Genomic DNA, 18,906 nt, shown 5'->3' with positions numbered 1-18,906 from the left:
ATTTGAGGTCAGCGGTGAAGCAAAGACGCTCGCTGATGGCCCAGAAGTCAGCTGCCCACAAAGATCTCATGATCTCTGTGGCAAGACATTCGGCTTTTCCAACACGTAATTCAAAACAATGGAATTTAATGGGGATTCCCTAGTGCGAGCTGTTGTGATGTCAACAAGCTGTCTGAGCAACCAATCACAACGCAGAATTCTCAAAGACCCGGAACCAGGAAGGGAAGAAGCTCCTTTGATTCTAACTTTTTTTAAATGTTAGATCAAAACAAAGCTCGGGGTTCTCACACGGACGGGGAAAAGGCAAACCTGAAATAAAGATGGACAAACTTCAAATTAAAATTGTTTTAACGTTTCTGAATTTTTTTTAGCAGCCAATAGGCTGTTAAACCCCATTTACACCGAATCCAACAAGGGACTAACCTTTAGTGGGAAATTTAACAGCGATATTACTGCGGAAGAGCTGAAGTTTGTCAGTTTCACTGATTGCCGATTATTGAGGTGGGGGAGGGCAGAGGGCGGGGGGCATGTGCGACAGCTGAGGTTATGGTCCGGCCAGCAACGATAACTGGGCAGCTCGCTTGCCCACTCGCCCCTGACTCAGGAGGCTGTCGACTGACACTTCAGGCACGGCACTGCTGCAGCTGACAAACTTCAGATTAATCGCTAAACTGAAGCATGTTGGGATGTCTTGAAAGAAGAGACAGAGACCTGCATTTCTATAGCGCCTTTCACGACCATCGGACGTCACAAAGCGCTCTACAGCCAATGAAGTACTTTTTGGAGTGTCGTTGCTGTTGTAAAGTGACTAAGTGAGTGGGCAAAAACTTGGCAGAAGGAGTATAATGTTGGAAAGTGTGAAGTTATCCACTTTGGCAGAAAAAAATCAAAGAGCAAGTTATTATTTAAATGGAGAAAGATTGCAAAGTGCCGCAGTACAGCGGGACCTGGGGGTACTTGTGCATGAAACACAAAAGGATAGTATGCAGGTACAGCAAATGATCAGGAAGGCCAATGGTATCTTCGCCTTTATTGCAAAGGGGATGGAGTATAAAAGCAGGGAAGTCTTGCTACAGTTATACAGGGTATTGGTGAGGCCACACCTGGAGTACTGCGTACAGTTTTGGTTTCCATATTTACGAAAGGATATACTTGCTTTGGAGGCAGTTCAGAGAAGGTTCACTAGGCTGATTCCAGAGATGAGGGGTTTGACTTATGAGGAAAGGTTGAGCAGGTTGGGCCTCTACTCATTAGAATTCAGAAGAATGAGAGATGATCTTATTGAAATGTATAAGATTATGAGGGGGCTCGACAAGGTGGATGCAGAGAGGATGTTTCCACTGATGGGGGAGACTAGAAATAGGGGGCATGGTCTTAGAATAAGGAGCCGCCCATTTAAAACTGAGATGAGGAGGAATTTCTTCTCTCTAAGGGTTGTAAATCTGTGGAATTCGCTGCCTCAGAGAGCTGTGGAGGCTGGGTCATTGAATAAACGTAAGACAGAAATAGTTTCTTAAACGATAAGGGGTTATGGTGAGCGGGCGGGGAAGTGGAGCTGAGTCCATGATCAGATCAGCCATGATCGTATTGAATGGTGGAGCAGGCTCGAGGGGCCGAATGGCCGACTCCTGCTCCTATTTCTTATGTTCTTATGTAATGTGGGAAACGCGGCAGGCAATTTACACACAGCAAGCTCCCACACAATGTGATAATGACCAGATAATCTGTTTTTTTTGTGATGTTGATGGAGGGATAAATATTGGCCCCAGGACACTGGGGAGAACTCCCCTGCTCTTCTTCGAAATAGTGGCTGTGGGATGTTTTACATCCACCTGAGAGAGCAGACGGGGCCTCGGTTTAACATCTTAGGAAAGGCAGCACCTCTGACAGCGCGACATTCCCTCAGTATTGTCCCTCCGACAGTGCAGTGCTCCCTCAGTTCTGCCCCTCCGACAGTGCGGCGCTCCCTCAGTACTGCCCCTCCGACAGTGCGGCGCTCCCTCAGTACTGCCTCTCCGACAGTGCGGCACTCCCTCAGTACTGCACCTCCGACAATGCGGCGCTCCCTCAGTACTGCACCTCCGACAGTGCGGCACTCCCTCAGTACTGCACCTCCGACAATGCGGCACTCCCTCAGTACTGCCCCTCCGACAGTGCAGCGCTCCCTCAGTACTGCCCCTCCGACAGTGCGGCACTCCCTCAGTACTGCCCCTCCGACAGTGCAGCACTCTCTCAGTACTGCCCCTCCGACAGTGCGGCGCTCCCTCAGTACTGCCCCTCCGACAATGCGGCGCTCCCTCAGTACTGTCCCTCCGACAGTGGGGTGCTCCCTCAGTACTGCCCCTCCGACAGTGCGGCGCTCCCTCAGTACTGCCCCTCCGACAATGCGGCGCTCCCTCAGTACTGTCCCTCCGACAATGCGGCGCTCCCTCAGTACTGCCCCTCCGACAGTGCGGCACTCCCTCAGTACTGCCCCTCCGACAGTGCGGCGCTCCCTCAGTACTGCCCCTCCGACAGTGCGGCACTCCCTCAGTACTGCCCTTCCTCAGGGGTGGAGCGGTGTCGGGGATTGCTCCGCTGGTTTTCCCGGTGCGGCGTGCTCGCGCCGACCCTTTCCCGGTTTGGCCCCGGCAGCTTTGTGTGTCGGCGCGTTCCATGTTGGTCGGGGGTGCTGCCGGCAACACCCCCCCCCCCCCCCGGGTACCAGGCCGCTGGCCCAGCCGAAAGCCTCCCGGGTGGCCCAGTGTTTGACAGTGAAGTGGCTGCAGAGCTCTCAGCGGCCTTCCCCTTTACCTGAAGGGGTGAGACGCAGTGACACCCCAGCATGGCGCCGAAAACTGGTCGGGCACCCGACCCGCTGCCAGGGCTCTCCCGCCCCCCGGCCCCCGCAACAGGGGCCCCCCCCTCGGCCCCCGCCCCCTCTCACCCCCGCAACTCCCGCCCCCTCTCCCCCCGCAACTCCCGCTCCCTCGCCCCCCGCAACTCCCGGCCCCTCTCCCCCCGCAACCTCTCTCCCCACAACCTCTCCCCCCGCAACTCACGCCCCCCCTCTCCCCCCGCAACTCCCGCTCCCTCGCCCCCCGCAACTCCTGGCCCCTCTCCCCCCGCAACCTCTCTCCCCACAACCTCTCCCCCCGCAACTCACGCCCCCCCTCTCCCCCCGCAACTCCCGCTCCCTCGCCCCCCGCAACTTCCGGCCCCTCTCCCCCCGCAACTTCCGGCCCCTCTCCCCCCGCAACTCCCGCCCCCTCTCTTCCCGCAACCTCTCTCCCCGCAACCTCTCCCCCAGCAACTCCCGCCCCCTCTCCCCTCTCTCCCCCAGCAACTCCCGCCCCGTGACGAATATCGAGGGCAAGCCATGCAGCCGAGAAAAACTTCAAAGATCGGAAGGTGCACGCCGCTTTGGGCGGAGGTGAATTTCGATCCCTTGATCTCTTTGCATGGAGTATATACAGGGCACAAAGGCACCTTCAAATATCAGGAGCTTCAGACTGCCCTGACGGAGGGAAACCGAGTGAAGGGATTTGGACCAAAGCAGCACTCGCCTCTCGAGCTCAGCAAGCTTGGCAGAGCTGGGCTGCTGCAGTTTCTCGAAGCCGTTGTTTATCAGCAGTAATGACACTATCATTGTGGGGTATTTCCACAGGAACACTAGCCAGCAATTAACTCACTCTGTTGCTTGAATTTCTTTGTACTCGGGACCCAACAAAGGACTGATGAATTTCCCCTGCTAAAAACAATCATTTAGGTTTCTCCTGGTAAAAAGATAAGGATTTTGCGGTAAGAATATGGTGAGCTAACAGTGCTCACGGTTATTGAGGAGTAAATCAGATGGCAACTTTCAGCGGCCGCAGTTAAACGCGGCAATCGCTGTCCGAGATGGCCTGCTCCCCCAGAAGCTGCACTGTATCGGTACCTCGCTCATCTGTGTCAACCGAGGCTCAGTGGGCAGCACTCTCGCCTCTGATTCAGAAGGTTCAGGGTTCAAGCCCCACTCCAGGAACTAGAGCACAAAATCCAGGCTGACACTCCAATGCAGTGCTGAGGGAGTGCTGCACTGTCGGAGGGGCAGTGCTGAGGGAGTGCTGCACTGTCGGAGGGGCAGTACTGAGGGACGTTGCACTGTCGGAGGGGCGGTACTGAGGGAGTGCCGCACTGTCGGAGGGGCAGTGCTGAGGGACGTTGCACTGTCGGAGGGGCAGTGCTGAGGGAGTGCTGCACTGTCGGAGGGGCAGTACTGAGGGAGTGCTGCACTGTCGGAGGGGCGGTACTGAGGGAGCGCCGCACTGTCGGAGGGGCAGTACTGAGGGAGCACCGCACTGTCGGAGGGGCAGTGCTGAGGGAGTGCTGCACTGTCGGAGGGGCAGTACTGAGGGAGTGCTGCACTGTCGGAGGGGCGGTACTGAGGGAGTGCTGCACTGTCGGAGGGGCAGTACTGAGGGAGCACCGCACTGTCGGAGGGGCAGTACTGAGGGAGTGCTGCACTGTCGGAGGGGCAGTACTGAGGGAGCGCCGCACTGTCGGAGGGGCAGTACTGAGGGAGCACCGCACTGTCGGAGGGGCAGTACTGAGGGAGTGCTGCACTGTCGGAGGGGCAGTGCTGAGGGACGTTGCACTGTCGGAGGGGCAGTGCTGAGGGAGTGCTGCACTGTCGGAGGGGCAGTGCTGAGGGACGTTGCACTGTCGGAGGGGCAGTACTGAGGGAGTGCTGCACTGTCGGAGGGGCAGTGCTGAGGGAGTGCTGCACTGTCGGAGCCGCCATCTTTCGGATGAGACGTTAAACCGAGACCCCCTCTGCTCTCTCGGGTGGATGTAAAAGATCCCATGGCATTATTTCGAAGAAGAGCAGGGGAGTTACCCCCGGTGTCCTGGGGCCATAAGAACATAAGAATTAGGAACAGGAGTAGGTCATCTAGCCCCTCGAACCTGCTCCGCCATTCAACAAGATCATGGTTGATCTGGCCGTGGACTCAGCTCCACTTACCCGCCCGCTCACCATAACCCTTAATTCCCTTATTAATTAAAAATCTATCTGTGACTTGAATACATTCAATGAGCTAGCCTCAACTGCTTCCTTGGGCAGAGAATTCCACAGATTCACAACCCTCTGGGAGAAGAAATTCCTTCTCAACTCGGTTTTAAATTGGCTCCTCCGTATTTTATCCCTCAGCCAATATAACAAAAACAGATTATCTGGTCATTATCACATTGCTGTGTGTGGGAGCTTGCTGTGCTTAGATTGTTTGCCATGTTTCCTACATTACAACAGTGACTACATGCCAAAAGTGCTTCATTGGCTGTAAAGTGCTTAGGGATGTCCGGTGGCCGTGAAAGGCGCTATATAAATGCAAGACTTTCTTTTCTTTCCTTCTCGCTGAAACACTCGGATTGAAACACAGGAACGGAGTGAAGTTGCGGTACTTGTTGTAGATACCCACCACTCTCAGCAAACCCCAGCCCGGCACAAGGTAGAAAAGGCCATCCATCAGCTCAAGAACAACAAGGCCTCGGGAGCAGATGGAATCCCCGCTGAGGTACTGAAGTATGGAGGAGAGGCACTATTGGCACGAATGCAGGACCTCATCTCTCTCATCTGGGAGGAGGAGAGCATGCCAGGAGATCTGAGACACGCTGTAATCGTGACCATCTTCAAAAAAGGGGAGAAGTCCGACTGCGGTAACTACAGAGGAATCTCCCTGCTGTCGACCACTGGGAAAGTCATCGCTAGAGTCCTCCTCAGCTGTCTTCTCCTGTGGCTGAGGAGCTCCTCCCGGAGTCATAACGCGGATTCTGTCCACACGATCTTCACCGTGCGACAACTATCCATCCTCCGCCTGCTCCATGACAACATGCAGGCCGTGATCCTGACCAACGGATCCACCGCAGACCCAATCCACGTCCGGACCGGGGTCAAGCAGGGCTGCGTCATCGCCCCAACCCTCTTCTCAATCTTCCTCGCTGCAATGCTCCATCTCACCCTCGCTGGAGTGGAACTAAACTAGAGAACCAAACGGGAATCTGTTCAACCTTTGTCGCCCCCAGGCTAGATCCAAGGTCGTCCCATCCTCTGTCATCGAGCTACAGTACGCGGACGACGCTTGTGTCTGCGCACACTGGGAGGCCGAACTCCAAGCCATCTTCACCGAAGCATACGAAAGCATAGGCCTTACGCTAAACATCCGTAAGACAAAGGTCTTCTACCAACCCTCCACACAGCACTGCCCCCGGTCATCAAAATCCACGGCACGGCCTTGGACAACGTGGACCATTTCCCATACCTCGGGAGCCTACTATCAGCAAGGGCAGACATCGACGACGAGATCCAACACCGCCTCCAGTGCGCCAGTGCAGCCTTCAGTCGCCTGAGGAAGAGAGTGTTGAAGACCAGGACCTCAAATTTGGTACCAAACCTATGGTCTACAGGGCTGCAGTGATACCCGCCCTCCTGTATGGCTCAGAGACATGGACCATGTACAGTAGACACCTCAAGTCGCTGGAGAAATGCCACCAACGATGTCTCCGCAAAATCCTGCAAATCCCCTGGGAGGGCAGACGCACCAACATTAGCGTCCTCGACCAGGCCCAACATCCCCAGCATCGAAGCACTGACCACACTCGATCAGCTCCGCTGGGTGGGCCACATTGTCCGCATGCTTGACACGAGACTCCCAAAGCAAGCACTCTACTCGGAAACCCTACACGGCAAGCGAGCCCCAGGTGGGCAGCGGAAATGCTACAAGGACACCCGCAAAGCCTCCCTGATAAAGTGCAACATCCCCACCGACACCTGGGAGTCCCTGGCCAAAGACCAGTCCGCTCTAAGTGGAGGAAGTGCATCCGGGAGGGCGCTGAGCACCTCGAGTCTCATCGCCGAGAGCATGCAGAAATCAAGTGCAGGCAGCGGAAGGAGCGTGCGGCAAACCAGTCCCACCCTCCCCTTCCCTCAACCACTGTCTGTCCCACCTGTGACAGGGACTGTGGTTCTCGTATTGGACTGTTCAGTCACCTGAGAACTCACTGAGTGGAAGCAAGTCTTCCTCGATTTCGAGGGACTGCCTATGATGATGATGATGATGACGACGACCAAGTAATGTTCGGGCAGCTTCATTCCAGTGTCAGTGAATATCTAATAATGTGATATTTCCTAATTACTGCCAAACAACCTCTCTGGCACTGAAAATTACTCTGGCACTGACAATGACCTTTCCCATGTGTGGAGTCTCATTCCTTGAGATTTCAATTATTGTTGGAGATTTAAAAATAATTACATATTTTTAAAAAGTCTGTGAGCAAGTGTGCAAATGATGAACAGCGAGCGTTGTTCATTCACCGCTGACCGCAGAATCTGGGCCAATACTCTTTGTATGATTTAATAGAATCCATTCCGTCAAAATAGGCAAGCTGTGTTCAACAGTACGATGAATGGGTTGTAATTTTCTGGAAGGGCTACTTAGGAATTTGTGAATCGGCTGAAAACCCTTGTTTTGGACAGGTGGTTTATAATTGCCCAGCGAGAATGGATCGGAATCAAAAGGGTGGAGCAGAATAGAATGCTGTCCTTCCACTTCTGGGGACTTGGGTTCAAATCTAGCTGGCCATCCGTCTGCAAATGGGTTGGGGAGGTGTCTCAACCAGCTCCCAGTGTCGGTGGATACAGCACAGACCAGCCCCCCACCCCCCCACCCGCCAGTTCCGAGCTTGGCTTCCTTGCCAACCCATAAATTCTCTTCTGTAAACTCTCTTGTAAAAGGAAACAGATTTGGCAAGAGCTAAACTTCCAAAGAACATCGCACAGGAGGCCATTGGGCCGATCGGGCCTGTGCCGGCTCTGTGACAGAACGATCCAATCAGTCCCACTCCCCCCGCTCTTTCCCCACAGCCCCGCAAATGTTTCCATTTCAAATATTTATCCAATTTGAAAGTAAATGATTCTAAGTAGCTTCTCAAATTTACAGTTTTTTACCTAGTCCATAAGAGGTAAAATAAAAATGCCCATGGCTGGACACATTCATGGAACATGACAACGAAATAACTTCGCAAAGTGCACAGCAAGCTCCCACACACAGCAATGTGACAATGACCAGATAATCTGTGTTAGTGATGTTGGTTGAGGGATAAATATTGGCCCCAGGACGAACTCCCCTGCTCTTCTTCGAAATATGGGATCTTTTCAGTCAAACCCGAGTAGGCAGACGGGGCCTCCGTTTAATGCCTCATATGAAAGGTGCACCTCCGACAATGCGGCGCTCCCTCAGTACTGCCCCTCCGACAGTGCGGCGCTCCCTCAGTACTGCCCCTCCGACAGTGCACCGCTCCCTCAGTACTGCCCCTCCGACAGTGCGGCGCTCCCTCAGTACTGCCCCTCCGACAGTGCGGCACTCCCTCAGTACTGCCCCTCCGACAGTGCGGCATTCCCTCAGTACTGCCCCTCCGACAGTGCGGCGCTCCCTCAGTACTGCCCCTCCGACAGTGCGGCACTCCCTCAGTACTGCCCCTCCGACAGTGCGGCGCTCCCTCAGTACTGCCCCTCCGACAGTGCGGCGCTCCCTCAGTACTGCCCCTCCGACAGTGCGGCGCTCCCTCAGTACTGCCCCATCGACAGTGCGGCACTCCCTCAGTATTGCCCCTCCGACAGTGCGGCGCTCCCTCAGTACTGCCCCTCCGACAGTGCGGCACTCCCTCAGTACTGCCCCTCCGACAGTGCGGCGCTCCCTCAGTACTGCCCCTCCGACAGTGCGGCGCTCCCTCAGTACTGCCCCTCCGACAGTGCGGCGCTCCCTCAGTACTGCCCCTCCGACAGTGCGGCACTCCCTCAGTACTGCCCCTCCGACAGTGCGGCATTCCCTCAGTACTGCCCCTCCGACAGTGCGGCGCTCCCTCAGTACTGCCCCTCCGACAGTGCGGCACTCCCTCAGTACTGCCCCTCCGACAGTGCGGCGCTCCCTCAGTACTGCCCCTCCGACAGTGCGGCGCTCCCTCAGTACTGCCCCTCCGACAGTGCGGCGCTCCCTCAGTACTGCCCCATCGACAGTGCGGCACTCCCTCAGTACTGCCCCTCCGACAGTGCGGCACTCCCTCAGTACTGCCCCTCCGACAGTGCGACACTCCCTCAGTACTGCCCCTCCCATAGTGCAGCGCTGCCGATCATGCCCGAGTAGTGCTACGGAACCCGCCCCAACAGGAAGTGGAGCATGTGACATTGCGTTGCACTTCCTGTGAGGGGCGGTAACCGTAATTTTGCAGCTGGGTGCAGGAAGTCCTGCCCCAGACGGGCGCTGGAGAATTTCACCCCCCGGGGGTTGTTGCAAGTCCCTGACAGCTGAGTCTCTCTCGGAGATGGTGTACAAACCAGAAGTGAACGGTGTGGAGGAACACTGCACACAGCATAGTTCCCTCTGGGGATTTCTGTTTCCCCTGACACCAATATTTTAGCACTTAAATTTCAGCATTAAGCTTGTTCCCATTTTAGCTTCCCATTTTCTGCTCGACATTTGGTTAACTGGCAGAAGCCAGACCCTGAACTGACCAGAGCTACACACTTCAAATCGCAAAAAAAATTTCTTTTATTCAGAGCAGATTTAGGAAGGACTCGGGAAAGTGACCTCAATAGTCTCGGGTATTTCTTTCACATTTGGAAAGGATTTGACCCGTTGGTACAAACAGTGGAAGTGAGGGGAACAGATTCGTCACACTTCGATTGTAAAATAAAATTCAAGCCTGTTCCAGGTTTGTTTGGATAACATGGATAGTGAGCAACATTGTAGAGTTAATAAATCCATGCGGTTTTAACATCTTACACAACAGGCCAAGATGCTAAATCAATAACGTTAAGCTGCAGATGTAAATGATCACTTATTCACTGACATTCACGACCCTCCCAAGCCCACACAAATGACGAATGAAGACCACATTTGCATACGTGCTAAATATAAATTCTACCGTCAAGAATTCCACCCACCATCTGCCAACTCATTTGCTGAACTGCCAAAAATTCACAAAATTACCCTGAAAACGACAAGACAAATTGGAAATATTATCTGGTTATTGTTTTGTTTTTTTAGTGATTTTTTTCATCTCCCTCACAGATCTGAAAATGTGGAAGTCTAGTTTATTTCAAGCACTTCGTACTAAAGCACCAGTGCATGTGCAACTAATTAGAGTAGCTTAACAAGCTATTTAACTTTCACGAGGGGACATAAAACAGGTGACAGGTTTTAAGATTGTAATAAAGACCTTAACCGCTGGGTAGGATTTCTTGTTCTTCTCGCTGGAAGCACCAGGTAAACCTCCGTGTGATGGTCCCTCACATCCATAACGGAAACGGAAACCCCTCTACAGAAACAGAGCAGATGATCAGCACAACTGGATACAGGAACAATTAAATCCATGCCACATGCAAAATATAACAGAGCGATCCAATCAGTCCCACCCCCCTCTGCACCCCCCCCACCCGACCCCGGCCCCCCCCCCCACCCGTCTGTGCCCCCCCCCCACCCGCGTCCCCTCCCACAGGCCAGCACATTTTCCCCTTCAAGTATTTATCCAATCCCCCGTTTGAAAGTTACTATTGAATCTGCTCCCACCGCCCTTTCAGTCAATGCGTTCCCAATCACAACTCGCTGCGAGAGTTCCCTCGGGTTCCATCGCCAATCGTCAATCTGTGTCCCTCTGGTTACCAACCCTCCTGCCCCTGGGAACACTTTCTCCCGATTTACTCGATCAAAAACCCTTCACGATTGTAAACACTTCGATCAAATCTCCCCTCAACCTTCTCTGCTCCAAGGAGAACAACCCCGGCTTCTCCAGTCTATCCCCGTCACTGAAGTCCCTCATCCCTGGAACCATTCTCGTAAATCTCTCTGCACCCCCTCTAAGGCCTTCACATCCTTCCTATATAACAACATAAGAAATAGGAGCAGGAGTTGTCCATTCGGCCCCTCGAGCCTGCTCCGTCATTCAATAAAATCACGGCTGATCTGATCATGGACTCAACTCCACTTCCCCGCCCGCTCCCCATAACCCTTCACTCCCTTATCGCTCAAAAATCTGTCTATCATCACCTTAAATATATTCAATGACCCAGCCTCCACAGCTCTCTGGGACAGAGAATTCCACAGATTCACCGTCCTCAGAGAAGAAATTCCTCCTCATCTCAGTTTTAAATGGGCGGCCCCTTATTCTGAGACTATGTCCCCTAGTTCTAGTTTCCCCGATGAGTGGAAATATGCTCTCTGCATCTACCTTGTCGAGCCCCCTCATTATCTTATATGTTCAATAAGATCACCTCTCATTCTTCTGAACTCCAATGAGTATAGGCCCAACCTACTCAACCTATCTTCATGTCAACCCCCTCATCTCCAGAATCAACTGAGTGAACCTTCTCTGAACTGCCTCCAAAGCAAGTATATCCTTCCTTAAATACGGAGACCAAAACTGTACGCAGTACTCCAGGTGTGGCCTCACCAATACCCTGTACAGTTGTAGCAGGACATCTCTGCTTTTATACTCTATCCCCCTTGCAATAAAGGCCAACATTCCATTTGCCTTCCTGATCACTTGCTGTACCTACATACTAACTTTTTGTGTTTCATGCACAAGGACCCCCAGGTCCCTCTGTACTGCAGCACTTTGCAATTTTTCTCCATTTAAATTATAATTTGCTTTTCTATTTTTTCTGCCAAAGTGGATAACCTCACATTTTCCCACATTATACTCCATCTGTCAGATCTTTGCCCACTCACTGAGTCTGTCTATATCCCTTTGCAGATTTTTTGTGTCCTCCTCACACATTGTTTTCCCACCCATCTTTGTATCATCAGCAAACTTGGCTACATTACACTCGGTCCCTTCATCCAAGTCATTAATATAGATTGTAAATAGTTGAGGCCCCAGCACCGATCCCTGCGGCACTCCACTAGTCATTGTTTGCCAACCGGAGAATGACTAATTTACCCCGACTCTCTGTTTACTGTTGGTTAGCCAATCCTCTATCCATACTAATATATTACCTCCAACCCAGTGAGCTTTTATCTTGTGCAGTAACCTTTTGTGTGGCACCTTATCAAATGCCCTCTCGAAATCCAAATCGTACCTCACAGGAGGAGGCCATTGGGCCCATCGAGCCTGTGCTGGCTCTGTGACAGAGCGATCCAATCAGTCCCACTCCCCCCACTCTTTCTCCACAGCCCCGGCACATTCCCTCCCTTTAAGTAATTATCCAATTCCCGGTTTGAAAGTCACTATTGAATCTGCTCCCACCGCCCTTTCAGGCAGCGTGTTCCCGATCACAACAACTCGCTGTATCAGTCTAAACAAAGCAGCATGTTGCAGACAGTCAGGTGAGGGTGATGCAAATGGTTTTCTTGTTCAGACACGATACTCGAGGTCTCAGCCACAAAAAGGAAACCCTGCAGTTTGTTACGAAAACTGCCGTAGAAAGACGTTTTTACACCATTATTGTCCCCAGATCGTCTGTCTGATTCCACTTTCTCAATTACACCCTGTTACCCGTATCTGAAACCAACACCACCTCTGCAGTCTCGACACTTGGGCATTGTAATCGGGCGGGTGGCCTTGGCTCGAGTTGACTCTCTTCCTCCACTATGGTTTTGCTGTGCATAGAATCAGAGAAATTTACAGCACGGAAGGAGGCCATTCGGCCCATCGTGTCCATGCCGGCCAACAAAGAGCTACCCAGCCTAATCCCACTTTCCAGCTCTCGGTCCATAGCCCTGCAGGTTACAGCACTTTGTGCACATCCAAGTACTTTTTAAATGTGGTGAGGGTTTCTGCCTCTACCACCCTTTCAGGCAGTGAGTTCCAGACCCCCACCACCCTCTGGGTGAAAAAGTTCTCCTCAAACCCCCTCTAAACCTCGTTTACTTTAAATCTATGCCCCTCGGTTGTTGACCTCCCTGCCAAGGGAAACAGGTCCTTCCTATCCACTCTATCCAGGCCCCTCATAATTTTATACACCTCAATCAGGTCTCTCCTCAGCTTCCTCTGTGAAAACAACCCCAGCCTATCCAATCTTTCCTCATCGCTAAAATTCTCCACTCCCGGCAACATCCTCGTAAATCTCCTCTGTACCCTCTCCAGTGCAATCACATCTTTCCTGTAATGTGGTGACCAGAACTGCACGCAGTACTCCAGCTGTGGCCTAACTAGTGTTTTATACAGTTCAAGCATAACCCCCCTGCTCTTGTATTCTATGCCTCGGCTAATAAAGGCAAGTATCCCGTATGCCTTCTTAACCACCTTATCTACCTGGCCTGCTACCTTCAGGGATCTGTGGACCTGCACTCCCAGGTCCCTTTGTTCCTCTACACTCCTCAGTGTCCTACCATTTATTGTGTATTCCCTTGCCTTGTTAGCCCTCCCCAAATGCACTTCTCCGGATTGAATTCCATTTGCCACTGTTCTGCCCACCTGACCAGTTCATTGATATCTTCCTGCAGTCCGCAGCTTTCTTCTTCATTATCAACCACACGGACAATTTTAGTATCATCTGCAAACTTCTTAATCATACCCCCTATATTCAAGTCTAGATCATTGATGTATATCACAAAAAGCAAGGGACCCAGTACTGAGCCCTGTGGAACCCCACTGGAAACATCCTTCCAGTCACAAAAACACCCATCAACCATTACCCTTTGCTTCCTGCCACTGAGCCAATTTTGGATCCAAATGGCTACTTTGTCCTGTTCTGGAGGTTATGACAATGGGGTTAGTATACTGTTACTACACTGGAGCTCTTTGTCCTCCCGACCTGCGGTAGTGTCCTCTCACGGGTCGGAACGTCCCACGGGTCGGGAGTATGGGGAGCTGGAGTGCGGTCCCCTGGAACATCATGGGCCACCTGACCTGTGAGAGGACATCACCGCAGGTTGGGAGATGTCACTACAAGTTCCAGCGCAAGTTGCCCAAGTATGCGACGACTTCGAGGTGGGCGACTGGTGACGTCATCAAGGCCCAGGTCACCATTTGGAGTGTGGGCAGGAACATCGGCGGGGCCCAGGTACAGCAGAGGAGCGGCGAGGAACCGTGGCAGAGAAGCGGCGAGGAATCGCGGCGAGGAATCGTGGCGGAGGAGCGGCGAGGAATCGTGGCGGAGGAGCGGCGAGGGACCGTGGCGGAGGAGCGGCGAGGGACCGTGGCGGAGGAGCGGCGAGGGACCGCGGCGAGGAATCGCGGCGAGGAATCACGGCGAGGAATCGCGGCGGAGGAGCGACGAGGAATCGCGGCGGAGGAGCGGCGAGGAATCGCGGCGAGGAATCGCGGCGGAGGAGCAGCAGCGGAGGAAACGCGGCGAGGAATCGCGGCCGAGGAATCGCGGGCGAGGAATCGCGGCCGAGGAATCGCGGCGAGGAATCGCGGCCGAGGAATCGCGGCCGAGGAATCGCGGCGAGGAATCGCGGCGAGGAATCGCGGCGAGGAATCGCGGCCGAGGAATCGCGGCGAGGAATCGCGGCGAGGAATCGCGGCGGAGGAGCAGCGAGGAAACGCGGCGAGGAATCGCGGCCGAGGAATCGCGGCGAGGAATCGCGGCGAGGAATCGCGGCGGAGGAGCAGCGAGGAATCGCGGCGAGGAATCGCGGCGAGGAATCGCGGCCGAGGAATCGCGGCGAGGAATCGCGGCGAGGAATCGCGGCGAGGAATCGCGGCGAGGAATCGCGGCGAGGAATCGCGGCGAGGAATCGCGGCGAGGAATCGCGGCGAGGAATCGCGGCCGAGGAATCGCGGCCGAGGAATCGCGGCCGAGGAATCGCGGCGAGGAATCGCGGCGAGGAATCGCGGCGAGGAATCGTGGCGGAGGAATCGCGGCGAGGAATCGAGGCGAGGAATCGCGGCGAGGAATCGCGGCGAGGAATCGCGGCGAGGAATCGCGGGCGAGGAATCGCGGCGAGGAATCGCGGCCGAGGAATCGCGGGCGAGGAATCGCGGCGAGGAATCGCGGGCGAGGAATCGCGGCGGAGGAGCGGCGAGGAATCGCGGCGAGGAATCGCGGCGAGGAATCGCGGCGGAGGAGCGGCGAGGAATCGCGGCCGAGGAATCGCGGCCGAGGAATCGCGGCCGAGGAATCGCGGCCGAGGAATCGCGGGCGAGGAATCGCGGGCGAGGAATCGCGGCGAGGAATCGCGGCGAGGAATCGCGGCGAGGAATCGCGGGCGAGGAATCGCGGCGAGGAATCGCGGCGGAGGAGCGGCGAGGGACCGTGGAGGGATCGTAGCGGAGTAGCAGCGAGAGATCGCGGTGGAGGTGCGGCGAATGAGGGTACGGGGCCCAGGAGAGGCGAGGGCCCAGGGGCAGCACGGGCCCAGCCCACACTGCGATATGTGAGCACACTGGGTCCGTGCAGCAGAGCTGGTCTCCAGTCGTCCTGGTTAACCCTTGCCCCTGGACCAAGACCTCGCTCTGTCAAGCCCCGTGTGGTGGCTGGTGTGCAACGGTCACCCCACGTTAAAAAAATCCACCCACAGGCATCCTCCACCCCTGGAGTTCAGGACTGGAACATCGGGTCCTTTATTGAAACATCTGTGAACCCGTCCACTTTGATGTGGAAGCAGGTCATCCTCGTTCGAGGGAACACTTATGATGATCATAGCTGGGGAAGGAGTTACATAAATCTGATGTTTCTTACTACAAGGGTTAATCTCAATCGCAAGTTCCGTTTCTGATTTAACAATGTGTAACCCCACTCGCTTGGCAATGCGACACTGACACTGGGGGAGATGGAGAGGGGAGGGAGGGGGCTGGTGTGGAGCATTAATACCGGCACGGAGCGCTGGGGCCCAATGGTCTGTAACACACTGTGTAATACAATGAAGAGGAAGCATAAATGGACTGAGATAAGCATCATTCGGGGATGTATACGTACACTATCTGCTGCTGACATTTATTACACACATTGACTTCCTTCCTATTGTGATATTTGCCAGAACTATAAACCCAATGTCTAGAAAATTCTGTCATTTACCGACATTGGTAAGTTAATATCAAGGTCTTGTGGTTTTATCTTGCGGTCGTTACTATTCAAACGGGCCTGGCTCAGGTTTACAACACATGAATAAGTTTAAAGAAAAAAAAGAATTTGTTTTTAAAAAGTTGATGAATAACAAGCGGTTTCTTTTATCTGTGCCTCTTCTTCAGAATCCCCGACTGCTTTGCACTTGCCCGAGATTGATAAACGCAGGGTGCAGACACAGTCAACGGACCAGCCAAATCCACACAGGAAGTAATATCGCCAATCGACAGTGAATGAGCCGGGTATCACTGCAACACTGCAAACACAGACTGTCCCGTATACACAGCACGCACAGTGTCCTGTGACAGAGCACAGACTGTCCCGTATACACAGCACGCACGGTGTCCCGTATACACAACACACTCCGTGCCCCGTATACACAACACACTCCGTGCCCCGTATAAATAGAAACATAGAAAATAGGTGCAGGAGTAGGCCATTCGGCCCTTCGAGCCTGCACCACCATTCAATATGATCATGGTTGAACATTCCCTCAGTATCCCTTTCCTGCTTTCTCTCCATACTCCTTGATCCCTTTAGCCGTAAGGGCCATATCTAACTCCCTCTTGAATATATCCAATGAACTGGCCTCAACAACTCTCTGCGGCAGGGAATTCCACAGGTTAACAACTCTCTGAGTGAAGAAGTTTCTCCTCATCTCAGTCCTAAATGGCCTACCCCTTATCCTTAGACTGTGTCCCCTGGACTTCCCCAACATCGGGAACATTCTCCCTGCATCCAACCTGTCCAGTCCCATCATAATTTTATATGTTTCTATGAGATCCCCTCTCATCCTTCTAAACTCCAGTGAATACAGGCCCAGTCGATCCAGTCTCTCCTCATATGTCAGTCCTGCCATCCCGGGAATCAGTCTGGTGAACCTTTGCTGCACTCCCTCAATAGCAAAAATGTCCTTCCTCAGATTAGGAGACCAAAACTGAACACAATATTCCAGGTGAGGCCTCACTAAGGCCCTGTACAACTGCAGTAAGACCTCCCTGCTCCTATACTCAAATCCCCTAGCTATGAAGGCCAACATACCATTTGCCTTCTTCACCGCCTGCTGTACCTGCATGCCAACTTTCAATGACAGATGTACCATGACACCCAGGTCTCGTTGCACCTTCCCTTTTCCTAATCTGTCACCATTCAGATAATATTCTGCCTTTGCGTTTTTGCCACCAAAGTGGATAATCTCACATTTATCTACATTACATCACATCTGCCATGCATTTGCCCACTCACCTAACCTGTCCAAGTCACCCTGCAGCCTCTTAGCGTCCTCCTCACAGCTCACACCGCCACCCAGCTTAGTGTCATCTGCAAACTTGGAGATATTACATTCAATTCCCTCATCCAAATCATTAATGTATATTGTAAAGAGCTGGGGTCCCAGCACTGAGCCCTGCGGCACCCCACTAGTCACTGCCAGCCATTCTGAAAAGGACCCGTTTATCCCGACTCTCTGCTTCCTGTCTGCCAACCAGTTCTCTAGCCACGTCAGTACATTACCCCCAATACCATGGGCTTTAATTTTGCACACCAATCTCTTGTGTGGGAACTTGTCAAAAGCCTTTTGAAAGTCCAAATACACCACATCCACTGGTTCTCCCTTGTCCACTCTACTAGTTATATCCTCAAAAAATTCCAGAAGATTTGTCAAGCATGATTTCCCTTTCATAAATCCATGCTGACTTGGACCGATCCTGTCACTGCTTTCCAAATGTGCTGCTATTTCATCTTTAATAATTGATTCCAACATTTCCCCCACTACTGGCGTCAGGCTAACCAGTCTATAATTACCTGTTTTCTCTCGCCCTCCTTTCTTAAAAAGTTGTGTTACATTAGCTACCCTCCAATCCATAGGAACTGATCCAGAGTCGATAGACTGTTGGAAAATGATCACCAATGCATCCACTATTTCTAGGGCTACTTCCTTAAGTACTCTGGGATACAGACTATGAGGCCCCGGGGATTTATCGGCCTTCAATCCCATCAATTTCCCTAACACAATTTCCCGCCTAATAAGGATTTCCTTCAGTTCCTCCTTCTCACTAGACCCTCGGTCCCCTAGTATTTCCGGAAGGTTATTCGTGTCTTCCTTCGTGAAGACAGAACCAAAGCATTTGTTTAACTGGTCCGCCATTTCTTTGTTCCCCATTATAAATTCACCTGAATCCGACTGCAAGGGACCTACATTTGTTTTCACTAATCTTTTTCTCTTCATATATCTATAGAAGCTTTTGCAGTCAGTTTTTATGTTCCCAGCAAGCTTCCTCTCATACTCTATTTTCCCCCTCTTAATTAAACCCTTTGTCCTCCTCTGCTGCATTACAAAATTCTCCCAGTCCTCAGGTTTGCTGCTTTTTCTGGCCAATTTATATCCCTCCTCCTTGGATTTAACACTATCCTTAATTTCCCTCGTTAGCCACGGTTGAGCCACCTTCCCTGTTTTATTTTTACTGCAGACAGGGATGTACAATTGTTGAAGTTCATCCATGTGATCTTTAAATGTTAGCCATTGCCTATCCACCATCAACCCTTTAAGTATCATTCGCCAGTCTATTCTAGCCAATTCATGTCTCATATCATCGAAGTTACCTTTCCTTAAGTTCAGGACCATTCTCCATCTTAATGAAGAATTCTACCATATTATGGTCACTCTTCCCCAAGGGGCCTCGCATAACAAGATTGCTAATTAGTCCTTTCTCATTACACACCACCCAGTCTAGGATGGCCAGCCCTCCAGTTGGTTCCTCGACCTATTGGTCTAGAAAACCCACTTCAGGAAATCCTCCTTCACCGCATTGCTACCAGTTTGGTTAGACCAATCAATATGTAGATACACAACACGCTTGGTGTCCCGTATACACAACACGCTC

At 52.6% G+C, this 18,906-nt stretch overlaps 1 protein-coding gene across 3 annotated transcripts in view; it reads right to left on the bottom strand.

Annotated features, from left to right (window-relative positions):
* Positions 1-18,906, bottom strand: part of LOC139250922 (nuclear factor NF-kappa-B p105 subunit-like) — a 136,668-nt gene that overhangs the window by 70,743 nt on the left and 47,019 nt on the right. For all 3 annotated transcript variants that reach the window (XM_070873144.1, XM_070873142.1, XM_070873143.1), the window contains exon 5: positions 10,234-10,332. In XM_070873144.1, the coding sequence (XP_070729245.1) occupies positions 10,234-10,332 (99 nt within the window). The remainder of the gene's footprint in view (positions 1-10,233; positions 10,333-18,906) is intronic.

This window comes from Pristiophorus japonicus, chromosome 2 (genome assembly GCF_044704955.1).
Source record: "Pristiophorus japonicus isolate sPriJap1 chromosome 2, sPriJap1.hap1, whole genome shotgun sequence".
Classification (NCBI taxonomy): domain Eukaryota; kingdom Metazoa; phylum Chordata; class Chondrichthyes; family Pristiophoridae; genus Pristiophorus; species Pristiophorus japonicus.
Note: the sequence above shows the minus strand (reverse complement) of the source record. Positions and strands in the feature narration are given on the sequence as shown.